At 51.1% G+C, this 20,482-nt stretch overlaps 1 protein-coding gene across 2 annotated transcripts in view; it reads right to left on the reverse strand.

Moving 5' to 3' along the window:
• The window catches only part of BTBD16 (BTB domain containing 16), a 41,014-nt gene that overhangs the window by 8,864 nt on the left and 11,668 nt on the right, over positions 1 to 20,482 (reverse strand). For both annotated transcript variants that reach the window (XM_028121840.2, XM_088019915.1), the window contains exons 6-9: positions 19,457 to 19,571; positions 15,507 to 15,576; positions 14,095 to 14,225; positions 6,894 to 7,013 (exon numbers count right to left, since the gene is read on the reverse strand). In XM_028121840.2, coding sequence (XP_027977641.1) covers positions 6,894 to 7,013; positions 14,095 to 14,225; positions 15,507 to 15,576; positions 19,457 to 19,571 — 436 coding nt within the window. The remainder of the gene's footprint in view (positions 1 to 6,893; positions 7,014 to 14,094; positions 14,226 to 15,506; positions 15,577 to 19,456; positions 19,572 to 20,482) is intronic.

Here is a 20,482-nt window from a genome sequence, read left to right on the forward strand (position 1 = left end):
TCAGAGGGCTGTGGTCCAACACCTGGACCCAGTAGGTACAGCCCCGCCCCTGGAGCCCGGTGAGGTCGACTGTCTCCGAGCCAGGACTCTCCCCAGGCCTCCTGAGGACAGCCCCGTGCATTTTCCCCTCCCCTGGTTCCTCTCCACTGTCTGGAGGCGAAGGCACCTACTATCTCCGGCTCAACCATGAGTGCATTCACCCCACTTCACACAAAGTGAGAGGAAGCTGACGCTAACTTGGGGGCCTCTGTGCATGGGTCTGCCGGCGGGACTGGGTGCTGGCATGGCTTCGCCTGGAGCTCAGTGCTGTCTGGGCCAAGATCTCTCTGGGTTTAGCACCGACTTCTCTGGGGCAAGCTTCAGGCCATGGTGTTTGCCTCTTCAAGTTCTTCAAGAAACCCTTGGGTCACGAGCCCTTCCAGAAGGACAGTTCATAGGCCTTGAGACTGAAAGACACACCCAGGCTGGCTCCGGGTCCTGCTTTCAAGGGCCCGGGGACAAATCCTCCACAGACTTCCTGAAAGGCAGTGCCTGGGACAAGTGTCCCTCTGACCGGGACAGGGTGTGATTGTAGAGCGGCTCTTCACTACAGCCCTCTCACTTCCCCCATACCGTCACATGTTGGTCATTTACCCTTCCTGTGAGCGTCTGACTCAGGGCCCTATTGCCCCAGGACTTCAGATTTTAGCCTTAAAATACACACTTCAGAATTCTGACACATGACACTCCATGGAGCCTTGAGGACTTTATATTGAGAGAAATAAGCCCAACACAAAAGAATGAATACCATGCAATTCGACTAGGGTAGTGTGGGATTCACAGAGAAGCAGAGCGGTGGGTGCCTGGGGCAGGGGGATGGCTAGCCTTTAATTGCTGAATGGATACAGGGTTTCCGCTTGGAAAGATAAAAACTGGAGATGGAAGGAGGTGATGGTTGCCCAACAGTGTGATGTATTTTTTTACTGCCACTGAACTGAACACATAAAAATGGTTAAAATGGTCGATTTTATGTTCTGCATATTTTACCACAATAAAAAAGGAGGGGGATTAAAACATCACTTCATTTCTATGAACAATACATGAAATAATAGTTTATATTTTAAGGGGAAGTTTGGAAAAAAAAAGTTGCACACTTTGGGGCAAAAACTCACGATGAGAATGGAACCCGGCTTTTTTCAAAACGTAACTTGGTGTAGACCTGGGCACCTTCAGCCAGCCAGGAGCCAGGACCCGGGCCGCCGTCTGCTAACGTACCTCTTATTTACCGAATGTATGGTCCGTCTCTGCTTCTGAGGTGGTAAGTGCCACAGAGACGGGGCTCGACATCTGTTCTGTTTGCTCACCTACTCTTGGCGCCTCTTGCAAGGCCTGGCGCTCAGTGGTCTTGCAATGTGTTGAGTGAATGAATGGGGTGAGGAGCTGGCCCCACCAACTTGGCAGCCTCCATCCTGCCCTCCCCTCCCTCCACTTACCCACAGTGTCTCTTCGAGGAATGCCGGCTCTCCCCGTCCCCGGCGCACGCATGCGCACACACATGCACACGGACCAGGCTATCGCAAGCTGATTTTCCGGGGCTTTATGGGGTCCCACCTGCTGTTGTTGCCTGCTTATTTGCCAGGCCAAGTCCTGTCAGATATTCACTGCGACCCTGTTCGATGTCTTGACAACCCCAAGTTGGTCTTGACCTTTGCGCAAAGGCAGGACTGGGTCTAGAAATCCCGTGTAATGGTCATCTTTTCTGCCCTTTGTAAGGACCTCCTGCATCAGACACTTTACACCCGCCCCCTCGGGCTCCTGCCATGTCTCTGCTCTTACTGAAGAAGACACGCTGGGGCTACCCAGTTTGGGTGGAAAGCCAAGAAGCCACAGGAGGGAAGTGAAAACTTAGCAAGGCATAGGGATCAATAATATTTAGGGACTTTGAAAACAAAGGAGATTCAGCTTCCAGAGAGCCAAACTCTCGGGGAGCAGGGACAGTGTGGTCAGAGCAAGAGAAGAAATAAAAAAAGTCAAGAAACAGCTAAGTCCGGTCATGAGAAGCCCTGTTGCCCCCAAATACATCCACCTCCCTGCACAGGGCTTGGCTATCTGAGACAGAACCATTTAATGGCTCTCATGTCTGTGACTCATGGGTCGTTTCAAAATGAATGTTCTGGTTAAGAGATCAGAGTTGTCACACCAGGGGTGTCCAGTTTCATGATGACTCTGTGGCCACATCTGCAGATGCCACTTATTAATCACAATAGACACATGGCTTCTGGCTGCCCTGTCACACAGGGTCACAAAGCATGTCCTTGGAGACATCGGCAGGCTCAGGTGTCAGGGATGTGGGGTGTGGTGGTGTGGCTCCCCTCACAGAGCATGGGGGGAGCATAGTGTTGGGTTTGTCAGGCCAGTGCCCACTCACACGGTCAGCATGTGTTCTTGTTCTCTCTGCAAAGACAGAAGCTCAGAGGAGGAATCTGTCCAGTAGGCAGGTGAGATCTGGGAGGGCTTCCTGGAGGAGTCCTTGGCCAGTGCTGTAAAGATTGGGTCAGATTGGGATAGGGCTGAGGGAGGAGGGGAGACTCAGCTGCAGTGCTCACAGACATCTGGGAGTTGCGATCATGTGGAAATTAGCTTTACTGGCGGGGTTCAGTGACCTCCTTCTGGAGAAGTTGTAAGCCCACTGCTGGGACCCATCCTTGTGTCGGAGAGGGGCCCATTTAGTGATTAATCAATCTGTTAAGGATTAGAATTACAGGTCTATTCATGACTTTCCCTCAACCCAGAGAATCTCAAAATAGAAGATCAGGGAGACCCAGGGCAGCCGCTACTCCACCACTGCGGTGCTGACGGATCCTGAGCACGCCCCTTGCCTTCCCCGGCCATCTGTCCCTGGACGGAGTTTACAGATGCTTCGTTGAGTGAAAGGGAAGGCAGACCTTAAAACATGTGTACTGTAAGATTCTATTTATACAAAGTTCAAAAGCAGCCAAGACATCTTGAAAGGAAAGGAAGCCAGGATGTTGTTCGCCTTTTTCTGGGAATGGTGGGGACTGAGATAAGACACTTTAGGTGGCTGGCTGAGTCTGTCTCTGGGGCCGGGTGCTGCTTACACAGGTGTGTGCGCTTTGTGGAAATCCACTTCAGGTCTGTGAACTTTTCAGTGTGTATTTTATACTTTGATTAAAAATGCTTTTTAAAAAGTGAAAAGGGGGTGCCTGAGTGGCTCAGTTGGTAAAGCATCTGCCTTTGGCTCGGGTCATGGTCCCGGGGTCCTGGGATCGAGTCCCACATCGGGCTCCCCGCTCCCCGGGAGAAGGCCTGCTTCTCCCTCTCTCACTCCCCCTGCTTGTGTTCCCTCTCTCGCTGTGTGTCTCTCTCTGTCAGATAAATAAATAAATAAATAAATAAAATCTTAAAATAAAAAATAAAAATAAAGTGAAAAGTTTCCCTGCCTCTGGCTTTACTCCAACTGAGGAGACTTTACAGCTTTCCTGGACTTCTCAGACTGCTAACTGGAAAGAAAAGGTGACTTTTCCTCTGTGGACAGAGGCAACAGCTTTGTTTACCTTTTTTGTTGTTGTTGTTTTTCCTACAAGGAAATGTTAAATTTAATTCTGGCCAGCCTATTTGTTTTTCTAAATTAACCATTGCCAGAAAACAGACAGTGGGTACTGAGGGGTGTGTGTGCGTGTGTGTGTGTGTGTGTGTGTGTGTGTGTGTGTATGAGTGTTCCCTTCCTATAATATTATACTTAGCAATGAAAATAAGTTGGAAGATATTCGTACACATCTAGCTAGGCAGAGAAACTTCCCCTTCATCTTTCCGTCAGTGCCCCTGGCATAGAGTGTGTGTTCAGTAATTATGTGTTGAATGAATAAAAAATTGAAAAAAAATCAAGTAATAAAAGAAGATGGGAGAATAAGAAAGGCTTGGACCTGTGTCTTTATCTGCAGGCACTGTTCAAATACCTTCCCTCCTGGCTTGTTTTCTGGACATTGCTAGGATCAGAAAAGGGGCATCTGGTCTATTTTTACCCAATTACTGCTCCAAGCCCTCTGATTTGGATGCTGGGCCAACTGCCAGGCAGCAAAGTGACCTGCTGCAGGTCAGCCCCAGGGACCCTCAGGTCAGGGTGGCCAGTACGGAGCAAGGGCACCACCACCACCCACTGCCATGTCTGGGGTAGACCCACCAAGACGTAATTTCTCCCTGAGCCTAGAGAAAGCCTTGGAAGCCTTGCTTGTCTAGAACACCAAATGGGCACCCGCCCTCAGTCAGCTGCCCAGGAGACCTGTTACTTCTAGTTGCTACAGACAAGGCATTCTCTGAATTTTGCATCAGCATATGAAGACCCGCTTCTGTGAGGGGAACCAAGCTACACAAGAATGACTGATGGGAACTCATCATTCAGTAAGCCCGTCCATGCATAGCACAGTGCCAGGAAGCTAGGAGCGAAGTAAAGGCCCAAATGCCCTTCCTTCAAGCTGCTCGTGATGTTCCTGGGGAGGCACGATGTAGGGGCACACCACGTGGTTGTAGGGACTGGTCACAGAGGCTCTCCGGGGAGGCCCCGCCATGGACAGATGGGCAGAGCGGGGCAGAGGGGGCTGGGGTCAGGTAATCAGAAGCAGCGAGTGCTGATAACCGAGGTTAAGGAGTCTGGGGCCTCCGGGAACGTGCATTGGGGAGGTGGAGGCCATTGACGAGGGAGCACCTTAAAGGTGCCACTGTTCTGGGGCAGAAGAACTGGGATGGGAGGAGAACCACCCACCATCCTAAAAATGGGCTCATGGTCCTCAAGGTTGGGGGTGGGCCTAGGCGACTGCCAGGGAAGGGCACCAAGGCCCGGACGGTCCGTCTCTTCTCCCGGGGGGTGGGGGGCACGAAGCTTGCTGGAGGGCAGCTGGAGGGAAGGCAGGCCCGCGGGCCGCTGGGAGTCTCTCCTGCGCCGAGGTTGGAGAACACGGGCCCAGGTAGGCGGTATGGACACCAACTGGAAACTCACAAGTGGTTTCCAACCGGGAACGAGGTGGCATCGGGGGCTTGGGAGATGCCGCGGAGGGGAATGTGGGCTCAAAATGAACCAGGATAGATGGGCGAGAAATGGAAAAGCTAATGATGGCAGGGAAGAGCCTCAGGACCCCAGCTCAGGAAAACTGAGGATACCCCACTCTCAGCAGAGGGGGCTACACACCTGAGAGCCCCATTCCCACTGGTTCTCACACATTAAAAACACAGTTCCCACACCCCAGCTCATTTCCGACCTCCCAGTTCTAAGACGTTTCCAGCATGACTGCTAACTTGGAGCCAAATAGCAAGTTTTCCTGGTGCGTGTGACTCATAGGAAAAAGTCTCTTGGGCTATTAAAAGAGTGGGGGGTGGTGGTGGTGGTGGTTTAAGCATTTGCGTTCAAAGCAAATTATATAGAAACTAAGCAAAGTGCATGTCATTCTGGCACTGAATACCACTTTCCCCAAATAATGAGTCAGGAAAAATGAGCTCTGTAGTTAACGTGGTACGCAGATGTTCCAGAAAAGGATTAAATGCTTCAGAACAATGCAAATGAAACCTGGCTCAAAGAGGTCAATCCACTGATGAATAGTTGGAAGATGTGTTTATCTGCGAAACTCACATGTGCACGAGAAACGGAGCCTCTTGGCTTCCTTGAACACACCTTATCGTGCCTGGAAGCCCCATTCCTGCTGAGGTTGGGGGGAAGTTGCCTCAATCTGACAACAAAGGTAATGCCTGACTTCCTCCAGGCAGATCCTCGGAAGACTTCTTGGGACTGTCTTTGGTGACAGGGCCACCACACTCCACAGCCAGCCTGAGTGACGGGAGCGTATTTACAAAGTATTAATTGAGGCCAGAGAGCCCGTAACCTACCAATTTCACCCTCCCCCCGACCCTGCTCCCTGCCCTCAAGCTGCCACAGCCGTGGCAGCTAATGGGGGGCACTCTTGATTGAACAGATAGAAAACTCTCACAGCAGAGAGTGGACCAGGGAGGGGAGGATGCACTGCATGTCCTCAGCTAACAATAACACTGAACCTAGAGGCAGCCTCAGAATCTTTCTGAACATGGTGTCCAGGGAGCTATTACTGAACCAGCTGGAGCGGGCACAAGAGAGGAATCCTATTGGCCGTTCTAGGAACAGGCAGCAAAGTGTCTTGGGATTTAGCAGGCCTGAGTTCAGGTCAGACCCCATCACTTGCATAATCTCTGACAAGATAGTTCATCTCCACCTTGAGTTTCTTCATCTGTAAAATGGGAATGAAACCAGCCCCGGAGTCTTATGAGATTACAAATAGAAAATGCTTATCAGAATTACTGCACTTAGTATGCATAATTAAATTAAACTGAAATTATTATTTTTCATTGAAATTTTGAGATCTAGAATTTCTAGAATTCATAAGTTTAGAGGGTATAAGAAACTGAGCTAATTCCATGAAACCTTTGTGCACTCAAATGCTTTGCCATTTGTCTAGAACATTCAGAATGTCATATGCTACCGTGAAACGTAAGTGAAGATGACCTGGTCTCATTTAGATACATTTTAAACATGATGTCTTGAAGGTCAGTGTGGTTTGGTAATAATAAATTTTGCTGAATAAAAGGAGTACCTTGTGCAGCATGTCTCTTACCGGACAGAACAAGTGGACAGAAGCACATGGTTATCTCAAATCATAACACCTACATATTCTTCACGTTTTCAAGTAATCCAGTGTCTCCAAGGTATCCCATAATCTTAAATCCCATAAAGAAAATTGCATTCTGTGCACTCTGGATGGTGCAATGAAAAATCACATCACTGATGGTTTTCCTCCAGGATGTTATGAGTAAAACACCAGTATATGTGCATTTCATCAATCCTAAGTTTGTCATCAAGCACTAAGTTATGTTACCTGTTAAAAAATGCCAGCACAGTTTCATGCACCGGAACCGTCTGGATTTTGTGGTTCAGTTGCAAGAAAACCCACGAAAGTAGCGTTTTCAAAAGATGAAACTCATTAAAAGTGAACAACCTGGCCAAAATAAAAGAGAAGAGATTTTAGGAATAGCAACAACGCCATTTTTAAGAAAAAACAAAAAGTTAAGAGTTTAGGAATGAGGCAACACTACCCCTGAGTCTGTAGGTCACTTCAGACAGATGTTAAATGATGTTCTCAAGGTCATGGGACCCGGTGAATGGCGGAGCTGGGATGTGACCCTCAGCAGCCTGACCCCCACCGGCTGCACTGCCAAAGCAATGGGCAGCTTTAATGAAACAGGTGTGCCCGAGATGTTTTCATCTGTTCTTTCATTTAATTCCGTACAACAATCCTGCAAAGTTGGGATATACTCCTTACTCTTATAGATACATAAATTCAGACTGACCCTACGTTTAATTAAAATTTCAGTGTTTTGTTCGTCGTGGTTTTTTGCATTAATTTTGATTTTAAAGCATTGCACCGCAATATACTTATCTCAGCAGCTGAGGTCTTTTGGTGCCCCCCTTAAATTTTGCACCCGAGGTAAATGCCTCGATCATCACCTCCTAGTCCCAGCTGGGACTGAGGGCAAACCAACTTAGTAAGTTCGCAGGATTCTGGGGTCAGAGCTGGGCGTGGGTCAGTCCAGCCCCAAGCTGGCTATGGAGCCTCCTGCAGGCTGCTCGGTGGCTCCACAGCCCCAGCTCCCTCATCCGTAGATAGTGGTGATAGAAGATGCTAGAGGCTACGTGAGTGGCACACGGATTCCTGTCCCTGCTCTAACAAACTGCCATGAACCAAGTGGCTTAAAACAACACACATTTATTATCTTATAGTTCTGGAGGTCAGAAGAACAAAACAGATCTCACTGGGCTAGGATCAAGGTGTGGACCGCATTTTTTCTGGAGGCTCTACGGAGAATCATTTCCTTGCTTTTTCCGGCTTCTAGAGGCTACTCACACCCCACGGCTTGCGGCCCCTTGCTCCATCCTCAGGCCAGCAGCACAGCACCTTCCAATTTCTTTCCGGCTCTTGACTTTCTTGCCTCTGTCTTCCAGGTGCAAGGATCCTTAGGATTATTATTGGGCCCGTCTGGGTGATCCAGCACACCCTCCCCAGCTCAAAGTCATCCACCTACGACCTTCTTGCCCCTTTGCCATGCAACCTAACATAGTCACAGGCTCCGGTTGGGATGTTGACATTACCGAGCTGACGGCACACACACGGGTCATTAGCACAGTGCCTGGGACGGAGGAGCGTGCTAGGGAACGGCAGGTCTGCCTCCTAAGTGGCAGGGCTGGGTCCTGGCTGCAGAGCCCACCCTCCCCCCGCAGTGGCATGAGACATTATCTAGAAGCAAATGATGAGAAAGAGCAAGTGTCACCCCCACAACGTCAACTCTGTAAAGTAAGGAGGTCTCCCAAAGAGCTTCTCTAAAGCCTCCAACAACTTGACTATCTAAGAGGTCATTTCAACATGTCTTAAACCCCTGGATGTTTCCCATCTTGAGCACAGGGACGGCACGCTGGCTTCCAAACCTCTCATAGCTGCTGCACCCACCACTTTGAGTGGTCTTGGTGGGTGGGACCCAGGCTAAGTGGTGACTCTAAAGGGAAGTGGAAATGTCACCCACACACCTTTCACACTATTTCTGGCCACAGGAGAATGTCTCTTTGCTCTTATTTGTTTTTAGGCCACCTACAGATGCATGGGCTTTGACGCTGGCTAGACAGGACCAAATTTGTCACTGTCTGGGCCATGATGGTGAGAATGACGGGGGAGGTCACAGAGCTACCTAGCATATGATGTGCCCACATAGAACTCCACCAGTACACTAACCAGCTCTGGCTGGGGAGCTACGTGACTCCTGGTGCAAAATCCAAGCCCCAGGTCCCAGGTCCCTGAGGAGCGGGCAGCAACATGGGAGGAGTCACTGGGGGCTCCATGAATCAGGGTCCTGGTTTTACTTTTATTATGATGGGTAACTGTTCAAATAAAGCCCCCTGTCTTTAAAGATTTATTTATTTGAGAGAAAGAGAGAGAGCGTGTGCATGCATAGTGGGGGAAGGGCAGAGGGAGAGGAAGAGAGAATCTTAAGCCAACTCCGCACTGAGCGTGGAGTCTGACGTGGGGCTCGATCTCAGGACCCTGAGATCATGACCTGAGCCGAAAACAAGAGTTGGATGCTTAACCGACTGCGCCACCGTAGGCGCCCCAAGCCCTCTGTCCTTAGGCTAAGTACCAGTACCCTAAAGTACTGGTTCCTGTTGAGGACATTCAAACATATTCTCATTTACTTAGGAGCTCTGATGGCCTCACAGAACCCACAGAGATCCTACACTTCCCTCCGACACAAGTGAACATCTGGACTGTTCTATCTGTGTTTACTGGTGCTCACTAGTAGCCATTGGGAGGTAACTGGTATTTGTTCTTTGAGAGAAAAATGTTAAAAAAAGAGAGAGAGAGAGAAAAATGTTAACAAGACACTTTTATTTTTTTAGCAAATTATATGTAATAAAGGCCCCCATTTGAGTACAGACTACAGAGAAAGCAGTATCAGTGCAAACAAGAAAGCATGAACAGGGATGCCTACGGCAGTACTGATGGCCACAACAGAACATGAAGCAAAATAAAACAAAAGGCTATTAGGAAGGGAATGAAAAATTGCTATCTATTCATTCACTGGAACCCTGTACAACATCAAATTTAAAATGCTAATTAGATATGTAAGTATCAACATGGAGAGAACACATCACATTACGTCAGTATGTAAGTAAGCGGCGGAACGTCGCCGTCGCTATGAGAACACTGATTTGAAGCTTAAGCTTTTACGAAATGATATTACACATCATTTAGGGCATGCGTATATGTAGTAAGACTATAACCACATGGACGGGCTCATGCAGGCCCACGACAATGGTCTGATTGTCTTTAGGGAGGGAGGCCAAGAGGATGCTGGGGAGGGAGCATGGTTGACTTCGGCTTTATTGGTAATGTTTTCTCTCTTATGACAAAATGTCAGTGTTCATTTAGGGAGGTGGGTCCAATTGTGTTTTCTATTCTCCTCCTACCTTTAAAATTTTTTTACAGTATAAACTAACCATCAATATCCTTATTGGTCTTGATTATCAATAGGGAAAAATGAGTCCTCGTGCAGAGCACAGCAGTGGGTTGAGCCGGTAAACACCCGGGGCTTTGAGGTCACTCAGACCTGTGTTCAAATCCCAACTCTCATGCTGCACGCAGGGAATCTGAGCCAATTCTTTCACTTCCCAAAACCTCCACTCCACAGGTGAAAATGCAGGTAACAGTACCTACCTCACTGGGTGGCTGTAGGAGTTAGGCTGATAACCCACTCAAAGTGTCCTGGGTACCACAAGTGCTCAATAGTTGGTAGATAGCATTGCCATTAGCCAGAGAAGCATCAGCTTGAGGAACTATTATGTTTGAGAGCCATGCCCCACGGTGCTCCAGATGTGGGACAGGCTTGCCGTGGAGGACAGGGGAGGCTTCTCCTGGGAATTCCTGAGCCCTCAAGCCAGATGGTGTCATGGGCAGGAAGCCAGGGAAAAGTGGGCAGAGCCTGGGTTGTAGGACAGTTTTCTGTGCAGATAGGAATTGGACAGCTGACGGAGTTTTCCACTTCTCCTAAGTCTACCAGGAACTTGGCTTCCAGAAAAGCAGAACTTGGAATGAAGCTTTCATAGTATTAGAGTTCACGGACCAGGGTAACGTAGTGGTGACCTCTAAAGAGAAACTTAACCGGCAACCCAAGGCCCAGGCAAAGAAATAAAAACCCAGAGGCCCCGGAGGTCAGGAAAACTGTGTGTATTTTATGCGACGCTGTTTACGAAACCCAAAGGAAGATGAGGTCGAAGGGGTTTCAGAAAGGGAAGGTGAACGGTGCAGAAGTTGAAGCATCTGATGAGATGGACGTTGTTCCCATAAAGCTTAGAGACCCAAACACCATGACCACAAGCCAGGGGACGGGCCACTGTCTACACTAAGTGGGCCCGGGAGATGGGCCATCCCTGACCCCTCATGGGCTGGCATTGCCACACAGCCGCTCTGGGGCCATGTGACTTGCCAGGACAACCCAGTCCTAGCAGAGTTCTGGTTGCTGGGCAGCGTGGCCTCTGGAGCAAATGAAGAGAAGGGGCAGCATGGAGGGTGGGAGACTGGACTTTGGAGCCTGAACCCTGGGCTTGAGCCCAGCCCTGCTTTTTATTATCCCTCTTATCTTAGGGACAATAACTGTACCTATCACACAGGACAATGGGGGTTTAGAAGGGACAGTGCACAGAGCACGGCACATACCCCAAAGTGCTCGATAAACATGAACTCATCCAGAGGTAAGGTTTGTTCTTAATCAGCTGCAGTCCAAGGTGCCAGATCCACCAGCCGATGAGCGTGCCCAGGTGAGGAGCCCGAGCCTGGGTAAATGTCTCACAACCCTACCAGGCACCGGGTGTGGCCGGGCCCCATCTTCCAGCACCCACCTCCCTCCAGCTTCAAAGCAGGTGGCCGCCAGATATCACCAGGGCGGCCGAGGAGAATCTGCCTCGGGGAACATGAACTTGAGGTCTGGGCGCAGTCGGCCCGGTGTCTCCAAGGCACACAAGCTGATGACGTGCTCGAGGCCACGCAGGGCTCTTCCCTCCCACCGCTGGGACGGCTCTGGACTGCTGGGGCTGCTGCAGACAGCTCCTGGGGAAGGGCCGGAGGAGCAGGACCCCGTCCCCACATCAGTCATGTCTCCTCAAGCTTGTCGTCTAGACGTTTGACGTGGAATGTACTTGACCTCTTTCCCTGGCTCGTGTACGTTCTGTGAGGCCCATTCCATCACCGGGGTTCTGGCTGTGGTCAGAAAATTTTTCCCTTTTCTTGGTTAAATGCTACCAGGGTGCAGCAGCTCAGTGTTTCCAAGGGAGGGGCAGTTAGGAAAAGTCTAAGGGGTGCCATGTTTATCTTTTCTTCAATGGTTGTGTAACCTTTGCTCTGCTGGAGGGTGGGGGAGGGCACATGTGGGGAAAAGCAGCAGGGAGTGGGGAAGAATGACACCAGGAGCCCACCCAGGACCCCTCGGGGGGCTCCCGGGCTGGGGTTCCCGAGGTCCACCCTATAATACGGTCTCCCTCAACGCCAGAACTCTGTTCTAGCAACCTCCTTTCTCTTCAAGTGTGAGGGCATCGCAAGCCACTCAGTAAATTCAAACCAACAGTGGAATGAATCTGTCCAGGTCTAATTTCCGAAATCAGAACGCCTTCCATCCCATAAGCATGAGTAAACATTTCATCTCTAACATACAGCTAAAATGTTTAGAATTTACTTCTCGCTTTTGAAATTCACCCTGGGGGGATACAATCTTGGTAATTTGGCAATGGGTATCAAGAGCCTTTTAAAGAGGCCCAAAGAGGGGCACCTGGGTGGCTCAGTCGTTAAGCATCTGCCTTCGGCTCAGGTCATGATCCCAGGGTCCTGGGATTGAGCCCCGCATCGGGCTCCCTGCTCCGAGGGAAGCCTGCTTCTCCCTCTCCCTCTCCCCCTGCTTGTGTTCCCTCTCTTGCTGTGTCTCTCTCTGTCAAATAAATAAAATCTTTTAAAAAAATAAATAAAGAGGCCCAAAGAGTCCTGACAAGTAAATGCAATCTGTCACCCTAAAGCAGACCCTTCATTGGGTGAAAGAATGTCATAAAGGAGAGTACCGGGCCCATGATGTTAAGCATTAACATCAGTGCTGCATTGCCTACAGTTGATAACTGCATTGTGACCACATTAAAAAGTTCTTTTTCTCAGCAAATAAACACTGAAGCATTTAGGAGAAAGGATACCTGATGTATGCACCTTGCCCCCAGAGGCTTCAGAAACAAGATGTGCGTACGTAGCCACACACAGATGCAGATGATCGAGCAAACAGCAGAGATTGAACAAAACAGGGTAAAGCGCATATAAATACTCTGTATCAGTCCTTTAATTTTTAAGTTTGAAATCATTTTCAAATAGACTATTTTTAAAAATACTTTTCACTTGTGACAAAAACAAAGTCCTTTTGACTTTGTAATGGCACTTCTAGAAATTTAATGTGGGAAAATAATCTGAGATAAAGACATGTTTGTTGAGGGATGTCACCAAGGTGCTATATTTATATTGGTAAAACACTAGAAATAACCTAAAAGTTCAGGCACCTGGGGCCATTTCCATGAATTACTCGAATGACCAGAGGAGCCAGCCAGGAGCCAGGCATTTCAGGCAGGAGGGAGAGCATACCCGTGGGTGGCAGGTGCTCAGCAGGGCTGGAATCTAACGTAGCCCCACGGATGCCTCGTGGCTGGTGAGATGGAGGGGCAGATGGGCACACCAAAGGCCCTTTGGCTACAGACGCTCTTGGTGGGGGTCAAGAGCAGACACAAGACCCTGAGTTAGAGGTCCCTGCAGTGGTCCAGACAACAGCTGATGGAGGTCTGGCCTCTGGCTGGTGCCCAGGAAGAGAAGCCCATAAAGATGGGCTGGGTCTGGAAGTGTTACTGATGCACTAGGGGGTGAGTGCCAAGTGGTGTGTGGAAGGACTCCCAAGGTTCTAGCTTGAGCCGCTGGTGGAGGAACACAGGGTGGGGCCCCAAGGGTTGGGTGTTAGCTTGAGTTGTCAGGTCAAACAGATGTCTGGGTCAGAGCTGTTCAGGAGAGGGGTCAGGGCTAAAGCTAGGAACTGATTTAGGATGAGAGGTTTTATTTTCTGTTTTCTGATTTTCTCTGTTTCCCATTTTCCACAGTGAATGTATATTAATGTTGTCAGGACGTTTTTTTTAATTACATAGGCAATTACTGAGTTATTTACCATACGGGTAACAAGACAGCAGGCACCCAGAGGGTTTCCTACCCCAGTGATGGAGTGTGAAGGGAGTCCATCCCCATCCCCACCCCTGCTACTCCACGTTTTGGCCCCCACCTGGGGCTGGCTGTCCAGGATGGTGGCGAGTTTGGGATGGAGCAGGTGCTGAACCCTGGGCCCGGCCATCAGAGGCATGGGTGTGCCCCACTGGAGCACCTCCCTCCCAGGACCAGCCCTGACGCCCCAGGCCCACTCCAGGCTCAACTCCTGGTCCCACACACAGCACCCCTGGGGACCAGCTCTGACCTGGGGGACCGCAGCACTTTGTGGAGCAGCTCCTGTGGGATTTTCCGGAGGTGGATCTGTGTCCCCATCAGAGGGACCAAGTTCATTTCCAGCCACTTCTCGCAGGCAGTGGTGAGCGGCTCTTCCTTGTACTGAGAAGGAAAAGAGAAGCCAATGGATAAAAAAGATCCCTGACCTCTCGGCGCCCTCTGCTGGCCTGTAGCGATTCTACAAGCAGGCTCCCAGGCGTGTCCTGCCGCAGACGCGCTCAAACCTTTTCTTCCAAATACATAAACTGCAGCAGATAACGTTTTTGGAGTGTTTGCTATGCTCCCGGCCCTGCACTAGGTTGATTTAAGTTAATCCTCACCACGATCCTATGTGGTCGTTTCCTTATTATCCCTATTTTACTGATGGAGAAACTGAGGCCCCAAGATTGTTGCTTTTGTCAACTGTCATAGAAGTAGCAAATGGCAGAGCTGGGAGCAAACCCCGGGCGTCTGACCACAGGGTTGCACACTGAAATCACTGGGCTAAAGTCAGTCACTGGCCATGGAAGGGCCTGCAGGGTGTACCCCACAGGGAGGCTGGTAGGGGCACGTACCCTAACATCAGAGTCCAGAGAAAATGAGAAAGTTCTCCCAGGGCCAGGGACCTCGACAGGATCTTAGTACACCTTACAGGTCCTCGGGGTGACAGTCCTGCCAAAGCCAAAGAGTGGCCGAGAAATGCTGACCGGAATGCAGAGATGCTGCCCAAAGAGTGCCATTCTAGTTCCTGACAGAGTGAAGGTGAGGGCACTGCATTGTCCTTGACAAAAGAGGCAGTGAGTACCTTCTTAGAGGCCATCGCGAGGGAACTGTAATGTGCCGACTGTGTGCGAACTGAACGTGACGGTCAGATGTGTCTGTTTCCAGGTCAATGGTGACCTCACAGAGGAAGGCTGGGATCAGATGGCCTGGGTTTCGAGCCCAGCACCGCCACTCAGAAGCTGTCACCCTGCTCAGGTTGCTCCCCTCCTTGGGGCTCAGTGTTCTCCTCTGATAATGCGACCCTTAAGATGATATCATTTATTGCCAATACTGACACAGTGACTGGCCTGGGCAGGGGGACACGCACAATTTCACCTGACTCCAACAAGAATGTCCTGGAAGATTGTTACTTTGGTGAGAAATGCTGTGCTTTTATTTGCCCCCCCTAATTTTAAGGCTTTTTTCCCTCAATTTTTAAAAAAATGTTTTGGTTTTAAAATGTCCTTTTAAAATAAAATGATGTTTAAAATTGTTTCCTTGGCAAAATAAAATATTGGTACCCGTAAGTGGGTGCTTTCAGATAGATTTTTTTTGGAGCTGGGCCTGGTGGGTAAAATCCCAGAGCCTGAGGTGCTCCTGAAGGTCCCCAGGTGCGATGCGCTCTATCCAGGCTACCCTCACCTTGCAGCCAGCCAGGTAGAAGTCCTTGATGGTGTTTGGCATGAGTCCGTTCATCATCATGACCACACACCTGCAGAGAGAGAAGTGCGGTTCCTGGAGGGCCCCAGGCTGCTTTCAGCGAAGCTGGCAACCCCAGAGGTTTGTGTCAACTCCAGGACGGTGACTGGGGTGGGAAACGAGGTGCGAAAGGGGGTGTGTGGAAGGTGCTGGTCCTGCCGCCCACCAGGTAGCATGTTCTTCATGTGCTGGCTTTTGCCAGTGAGACACTCAAGCAGAATTAGCTGGGTTTAGAGTTGGGGTACAGAAATGGGTGCTCCAGGAAGCTGACATGCTCACGTGTGCTCCCCCTTTCTCACTGTCAGGCTCATTGGCCAGGCTGGACTGGAATGGTCAGGCTTCCCCAGATCAGGGGGCACAAGGCAAGCCTGAAGCACACGCATGCATACACACACGCGGCAAGCATGACTCCAACTGGGCAGATGCAGTTATGTGATGCACGAAACCAAGGAACAGTACCAGCTGGAACCTGCACGCACACCACACCCCCCCAAAGATGGGTGGCCTCGGCAGTGTGGGATCCAGACCTAAGCAGCCATCAGGGTGATTTTGCACCTTGCTGGGAGCTCAGGCAAGATGACCTTTGAGGTCTCGTCCAGCACCTGGATTTTGATGCTATCAGAGTGACCCAGGGCATTTCTGTTCCACTATACACACATACTCACACACACCCATGAGTCCCCCCAACCACACACACACACACACACACACACACACACACACACACACACTCACTGGGGCTTGTGCTGCCACACCCCTGCCAACTGTACCATCAGCCCCTCAAAGGCAGGTACAAGTCAGCCCAGCTGTGTGTCAGGCCCACCTGGATCTGACCTGTAATACCTGCCACAGCTATCTGGAGAATCGTGTGCAAGGCCCAGGCAGGCCAAGGTTTGCTCATCCATGCAATGATGGCTCATTATGTCCAAAGCCCTTGCTACTCTGACCTTTAAAACAAGTCATGGGGTGGAGGAAGGGAAATGAAGGACTTGTCATTCTTGGCTCAGCCACAGATCGCCCAGGGCTAGGGCTTCAAGAGTAAGATGGGGCTTCAAATCTGGGCCCGAGGTAAAAGGGAGCTGGGACTGACAGACAGACAGAGGCTGCAGACCCCGCTCCAAGAGGGAGGCTCACCTTCTAGCTTTCAGGTCAGAGATATCAGAGCACCAGGAAATAGCTGCCCAGGAATGTCCTGAGCAAGGAAGCTGTGATTTAGTCATTATTTTTACTGCTACGCTGAGCTGCAGATGGGTGGTGCATGCAATGCAACGGGATGTGGCAAATCTCAGCAAAAGCCAGACCTTCAGCCCCAGTGTAGTCAGCCCCAGACCCCTACATGACCTGGCTCTGCCTACACCTGCTGGTCTCCCACCTCTCACAGTCACCCGCCCTGCAGAGTCAGGCCAAGCCGACATGCTGGGACACTTTTCAAGACTCTGGTCCCCTCAGTTGTCACGTCTAGGCCTCTGAGAGGCTGCATCCCTCAGTTCCCATGGCATCTGCATCCCCGATAAGGCTTCTTGATACTCCTGATGGAGCGTCTGGCCTGAGTCCTTTCAGGTACCCCAAGAATGAGATATTGGCTCAAAACCATCTTCGGGGTTGAGCCTGGCTGTGTGGTTTCTACAGAGAGTGAGCTGAAACCGGCATGAGCCTCAGGAGTGATCCTGCCCCACCCTTTCCAGAGAAGCTGGTGTCCTCTTTTGACTTGGTTCATTCATTCATTCATTTCCTCAAATAAAGATCCTGAGGCAGAGTGGAGCGAGCCACAGGCGGACCATCGCTGCCCAGAGTCCCCTCTCTGTGTGGAATCACATCAGGTACTAGGAGACCAAAGAGCTGGAAGGTGCCACCTCGGGGTTCGGGACGTGGGTGCAGTAGGCACACATCCCTGGAGAAGCCCGAGGGAAGGGACAGAATCGTCTAGAAAAAATGAATCCCATCAACGATTTTCCATTTGGTTCACTTACCCTTTCCTAAATGTTACTGGAATGGAGCAATATTACAGGGTACAGGAAAGGGGAGTTCTAAGAACTGTTCTGGTGAATCACAGGGACCTGTTTACTTGAAATTAATCATACATAACACAAAATGTTCCACTTGGGGTCCCCATCCTTCATTCCACTTTACTCATTTCCTGTGCCCTGGAGACCGTAGGGCAGGAAGCACTAGAGAGCAGGGACTCTGTCCCTGGGTCCTCACGGTTCCCGGTGCCCCGGAGGCACCCGAGGCTTCATCCTTAAAGGAGCAGGTAAGTGATTGAAGGTGTGATGGAATAAACTGGCAGGTGACTGGCCCCCAGCAAACCTGGCCTCACCAAGTGCCCCTAAAGGGAGGGGAGCAGGAAGGCTCCGACCCATGAACACGCAGGTGACACCACTACCTCACCTGAGCAAAGCAGAAACAGACAGGTGACACCACTACCTCACCTGAGCAAAGCAGAAACAGACAGGTGACACCACTATCTCACCTGAGCAAAGCAGAAACAGACAGTGTTAGGGGTCCAGGTTCTGGGGCCCCTCGACTTCCTGCAAGTTCTGGCTGATCTCCTGTGGCCTTGAGCAAGTTACCCACCTCACGAGGCCTCCGTTTTATTGTCTGTGAAGTGGACATAGTTATGTACCACCTCCTAGGGCTGCAGGGAGGCTGAATGAAGTCACCCTTGCCAAGAGCTGAGGACAGTGTCTGGCTACAGCAGATGCTCCATCTCAGAGCACATCCCCTCACCCCCAACAAAGTCCTGTGAAGTAGGGCAAATGTAATGAGCCCCATTTCACAGCTGAGACCACTGAGGCACATAAGAACAAGGAACAGCTTACCACATGGCAGACCACAGCCCCTGCTGCTCACAACCTAGGTTGCTTTTGGTTCTGCAGAAAGTCTAATGAGTGGGAGCTTTGGGGCGCCTGGGTGACTCAGTCGGTTGAGCGTCCAACTCTTGATTTCAGCTCTGGTCATGGTCTCGGGGTTGTGGGGTCGAGCCCTGAGTCAGGCTCCGTGCTCAGCACAGCATCTGCTTGGGATTCTCTCTCCCTCTCCCCATGCTCGCCCCCAATCAATCAAATCTTAAAAAAAAAAAAAAAAAAAAAAAAAAAACAGAAAAAACTGGGAGCCTCTGAATCTCAACCCCCAGAGCTGCATTTCACCCTCACACCTTCAGCACCCACACGTTCTCTCGGTGCCCGTGGACCCAGGCAACCGTTGGGAGGTTGAGCAAGTTTTCACATTCAGTGCCAATCCACTGTTCTGGCTCCTGGTTCCCCCGTCTCGGCCCCCACCCCTCGACAGGCAGCCCAGGTGGGCCAGTGGGTCTGAACACCCAGGAGAAAGGCTGCGCCCCCAAATGGGCAGCCAGATCGGTGGGCAATTTGGGCTTGGATTGTTGCATTTGTCTCTCTTCTGGAAGATCTATGATGACTGTGCGTAACATTTGTAAGAATAAAAATATTATATACGAAGAAAAACAAGCGGGAGAAGTAAATCCGGACAGTGAAGAGTCAGCTTGTCTTCAAAGGGCCAGCTGAGGTGTGTGCCCCCGAAATGAGAGGCTTGTTAGTTACAAGGGAACACGGGCGAAACTGACAAGCAGGCCTGGTTTGCGCATCCCTGGGAGGTCACCCCGCACACCCGTGGAGTATCTCACAGGCAGAGAACCCATTTGCATCGCACGCCGTGAGTCAGGACTGATTGGCCAGAAGGAGCATGTTGCTGGGGCGGTGGCTCAGTTGTGAGCTCACCACGTGGGAATTAGTGCCTCAGTGCCTCTGCGGACTCACAGCTGTGCTCTGTGCAGAGAAACCCACGGAAGAGGAGCGTTCTATGAATGGGCCAGGACGACCCCCTTCTGCCTTGCCCAGAGCTGGCCCGGGCCCGCACCTTGCCATGCTTCTTACCTTTGAAACAGCCTGTTGAGCTGGAGAATGTGTGCGGAAGCCAGCACTCCCAGCACGTCATCCATGTTTATCTCCACCTCGCTCAGGTAGAGGTCCTTCAGGGCTGTGGCGAAGGCTGGGGGAGCCGCAGCCAAGAGAGAAAGCTGTCAGCTTGGAGCTCTGCACCCTGCGTCCCTTACTGGTGGGTGCCCTCCCTGCTGGATGCTCAAGTGTCCCCAGCTAGGTAGGCAAAGGTGCCCTTAGGGGACCTGAGCACAGATCCAGCCTGGCTTCCACCCTCCCCAAAGGAGTTGAGGAGGGAGCCCAAGAAAATCCAGCTTCTGCTGAAAGAACGCTGCTCTAAGCCCATCCTGGAGTCTGTGCCTCGGGGGTCCTCTGTGAACCTGGGCTCCGCGTGCTGCCCAAATATGTACAGAATGCTGTGTGCGTGGGGGTGTGCTTTCTCCTCTGGAGAGGACGTTTAGCTTACAGCAGATTTTCCTCAGAGCCTCCAAAAAGGCTAAGGACTCCTGGCAAGAGCCAGGATGATGGCATGTCGAAGAACGGAGCGCCTGTGACCGGGAGCAGAGGGACTGGCCCCACTCTAAGGTAGTCTCCCTGATCCCAATCAGCACTGCACCCGGGCCTGGTGCTCTCTGGGGACAACCGGGCTGCCCAGGGCTTCCGTGGGCCGTGTCCCGGCCTGCAGGTCCTCAGGCCATGACGGCACGCGGCTGCCACACGTGCCACATTAAGACAGAAGTCTGTCTCTGTTTCCAGGCGGCCAGCCTGGGGCGGGAGAGGGTGAGCCCAGCGAGGGAGGGGCGCGTCCGGTGCTGCCCCGGGAGGGCGGGCCACAGGGCTTCCCTGTCATCGGGTCTGTCTGACCCAGTGCCTGCTACTTTCTTCCTCCTCGGCCTCCTCCACGCCTCTTCCCAGGGGATGAGCCCCTCTCTCTAGCACCTTCTCTGCTCCGCTCAGCTGTTTCTAATAAGGAAGGACTAAACACCGTGTGCCACTTGTTTGTTTTGAAATCTGGGAGGGCTG

The sequence above is a fragment of the Eumetopias jubatus genome, unplaced genomic scaffold, assembly GCF_037043125.1.
Source record: "Eumetopias jubatus isolate StellerSeaLion01/CBP00866 unplaced genomic scaffold, mEumJub1_p1.0 scaffold_17, whole genome shotgun sequence".
Taxonomy (NCBI): domain Eukaryota; kingdom Metazoa; phylum Chordata; class Mammalia; order Carnivora; family Otariidae; genus Eumetopias; species Eumetopias jubatus.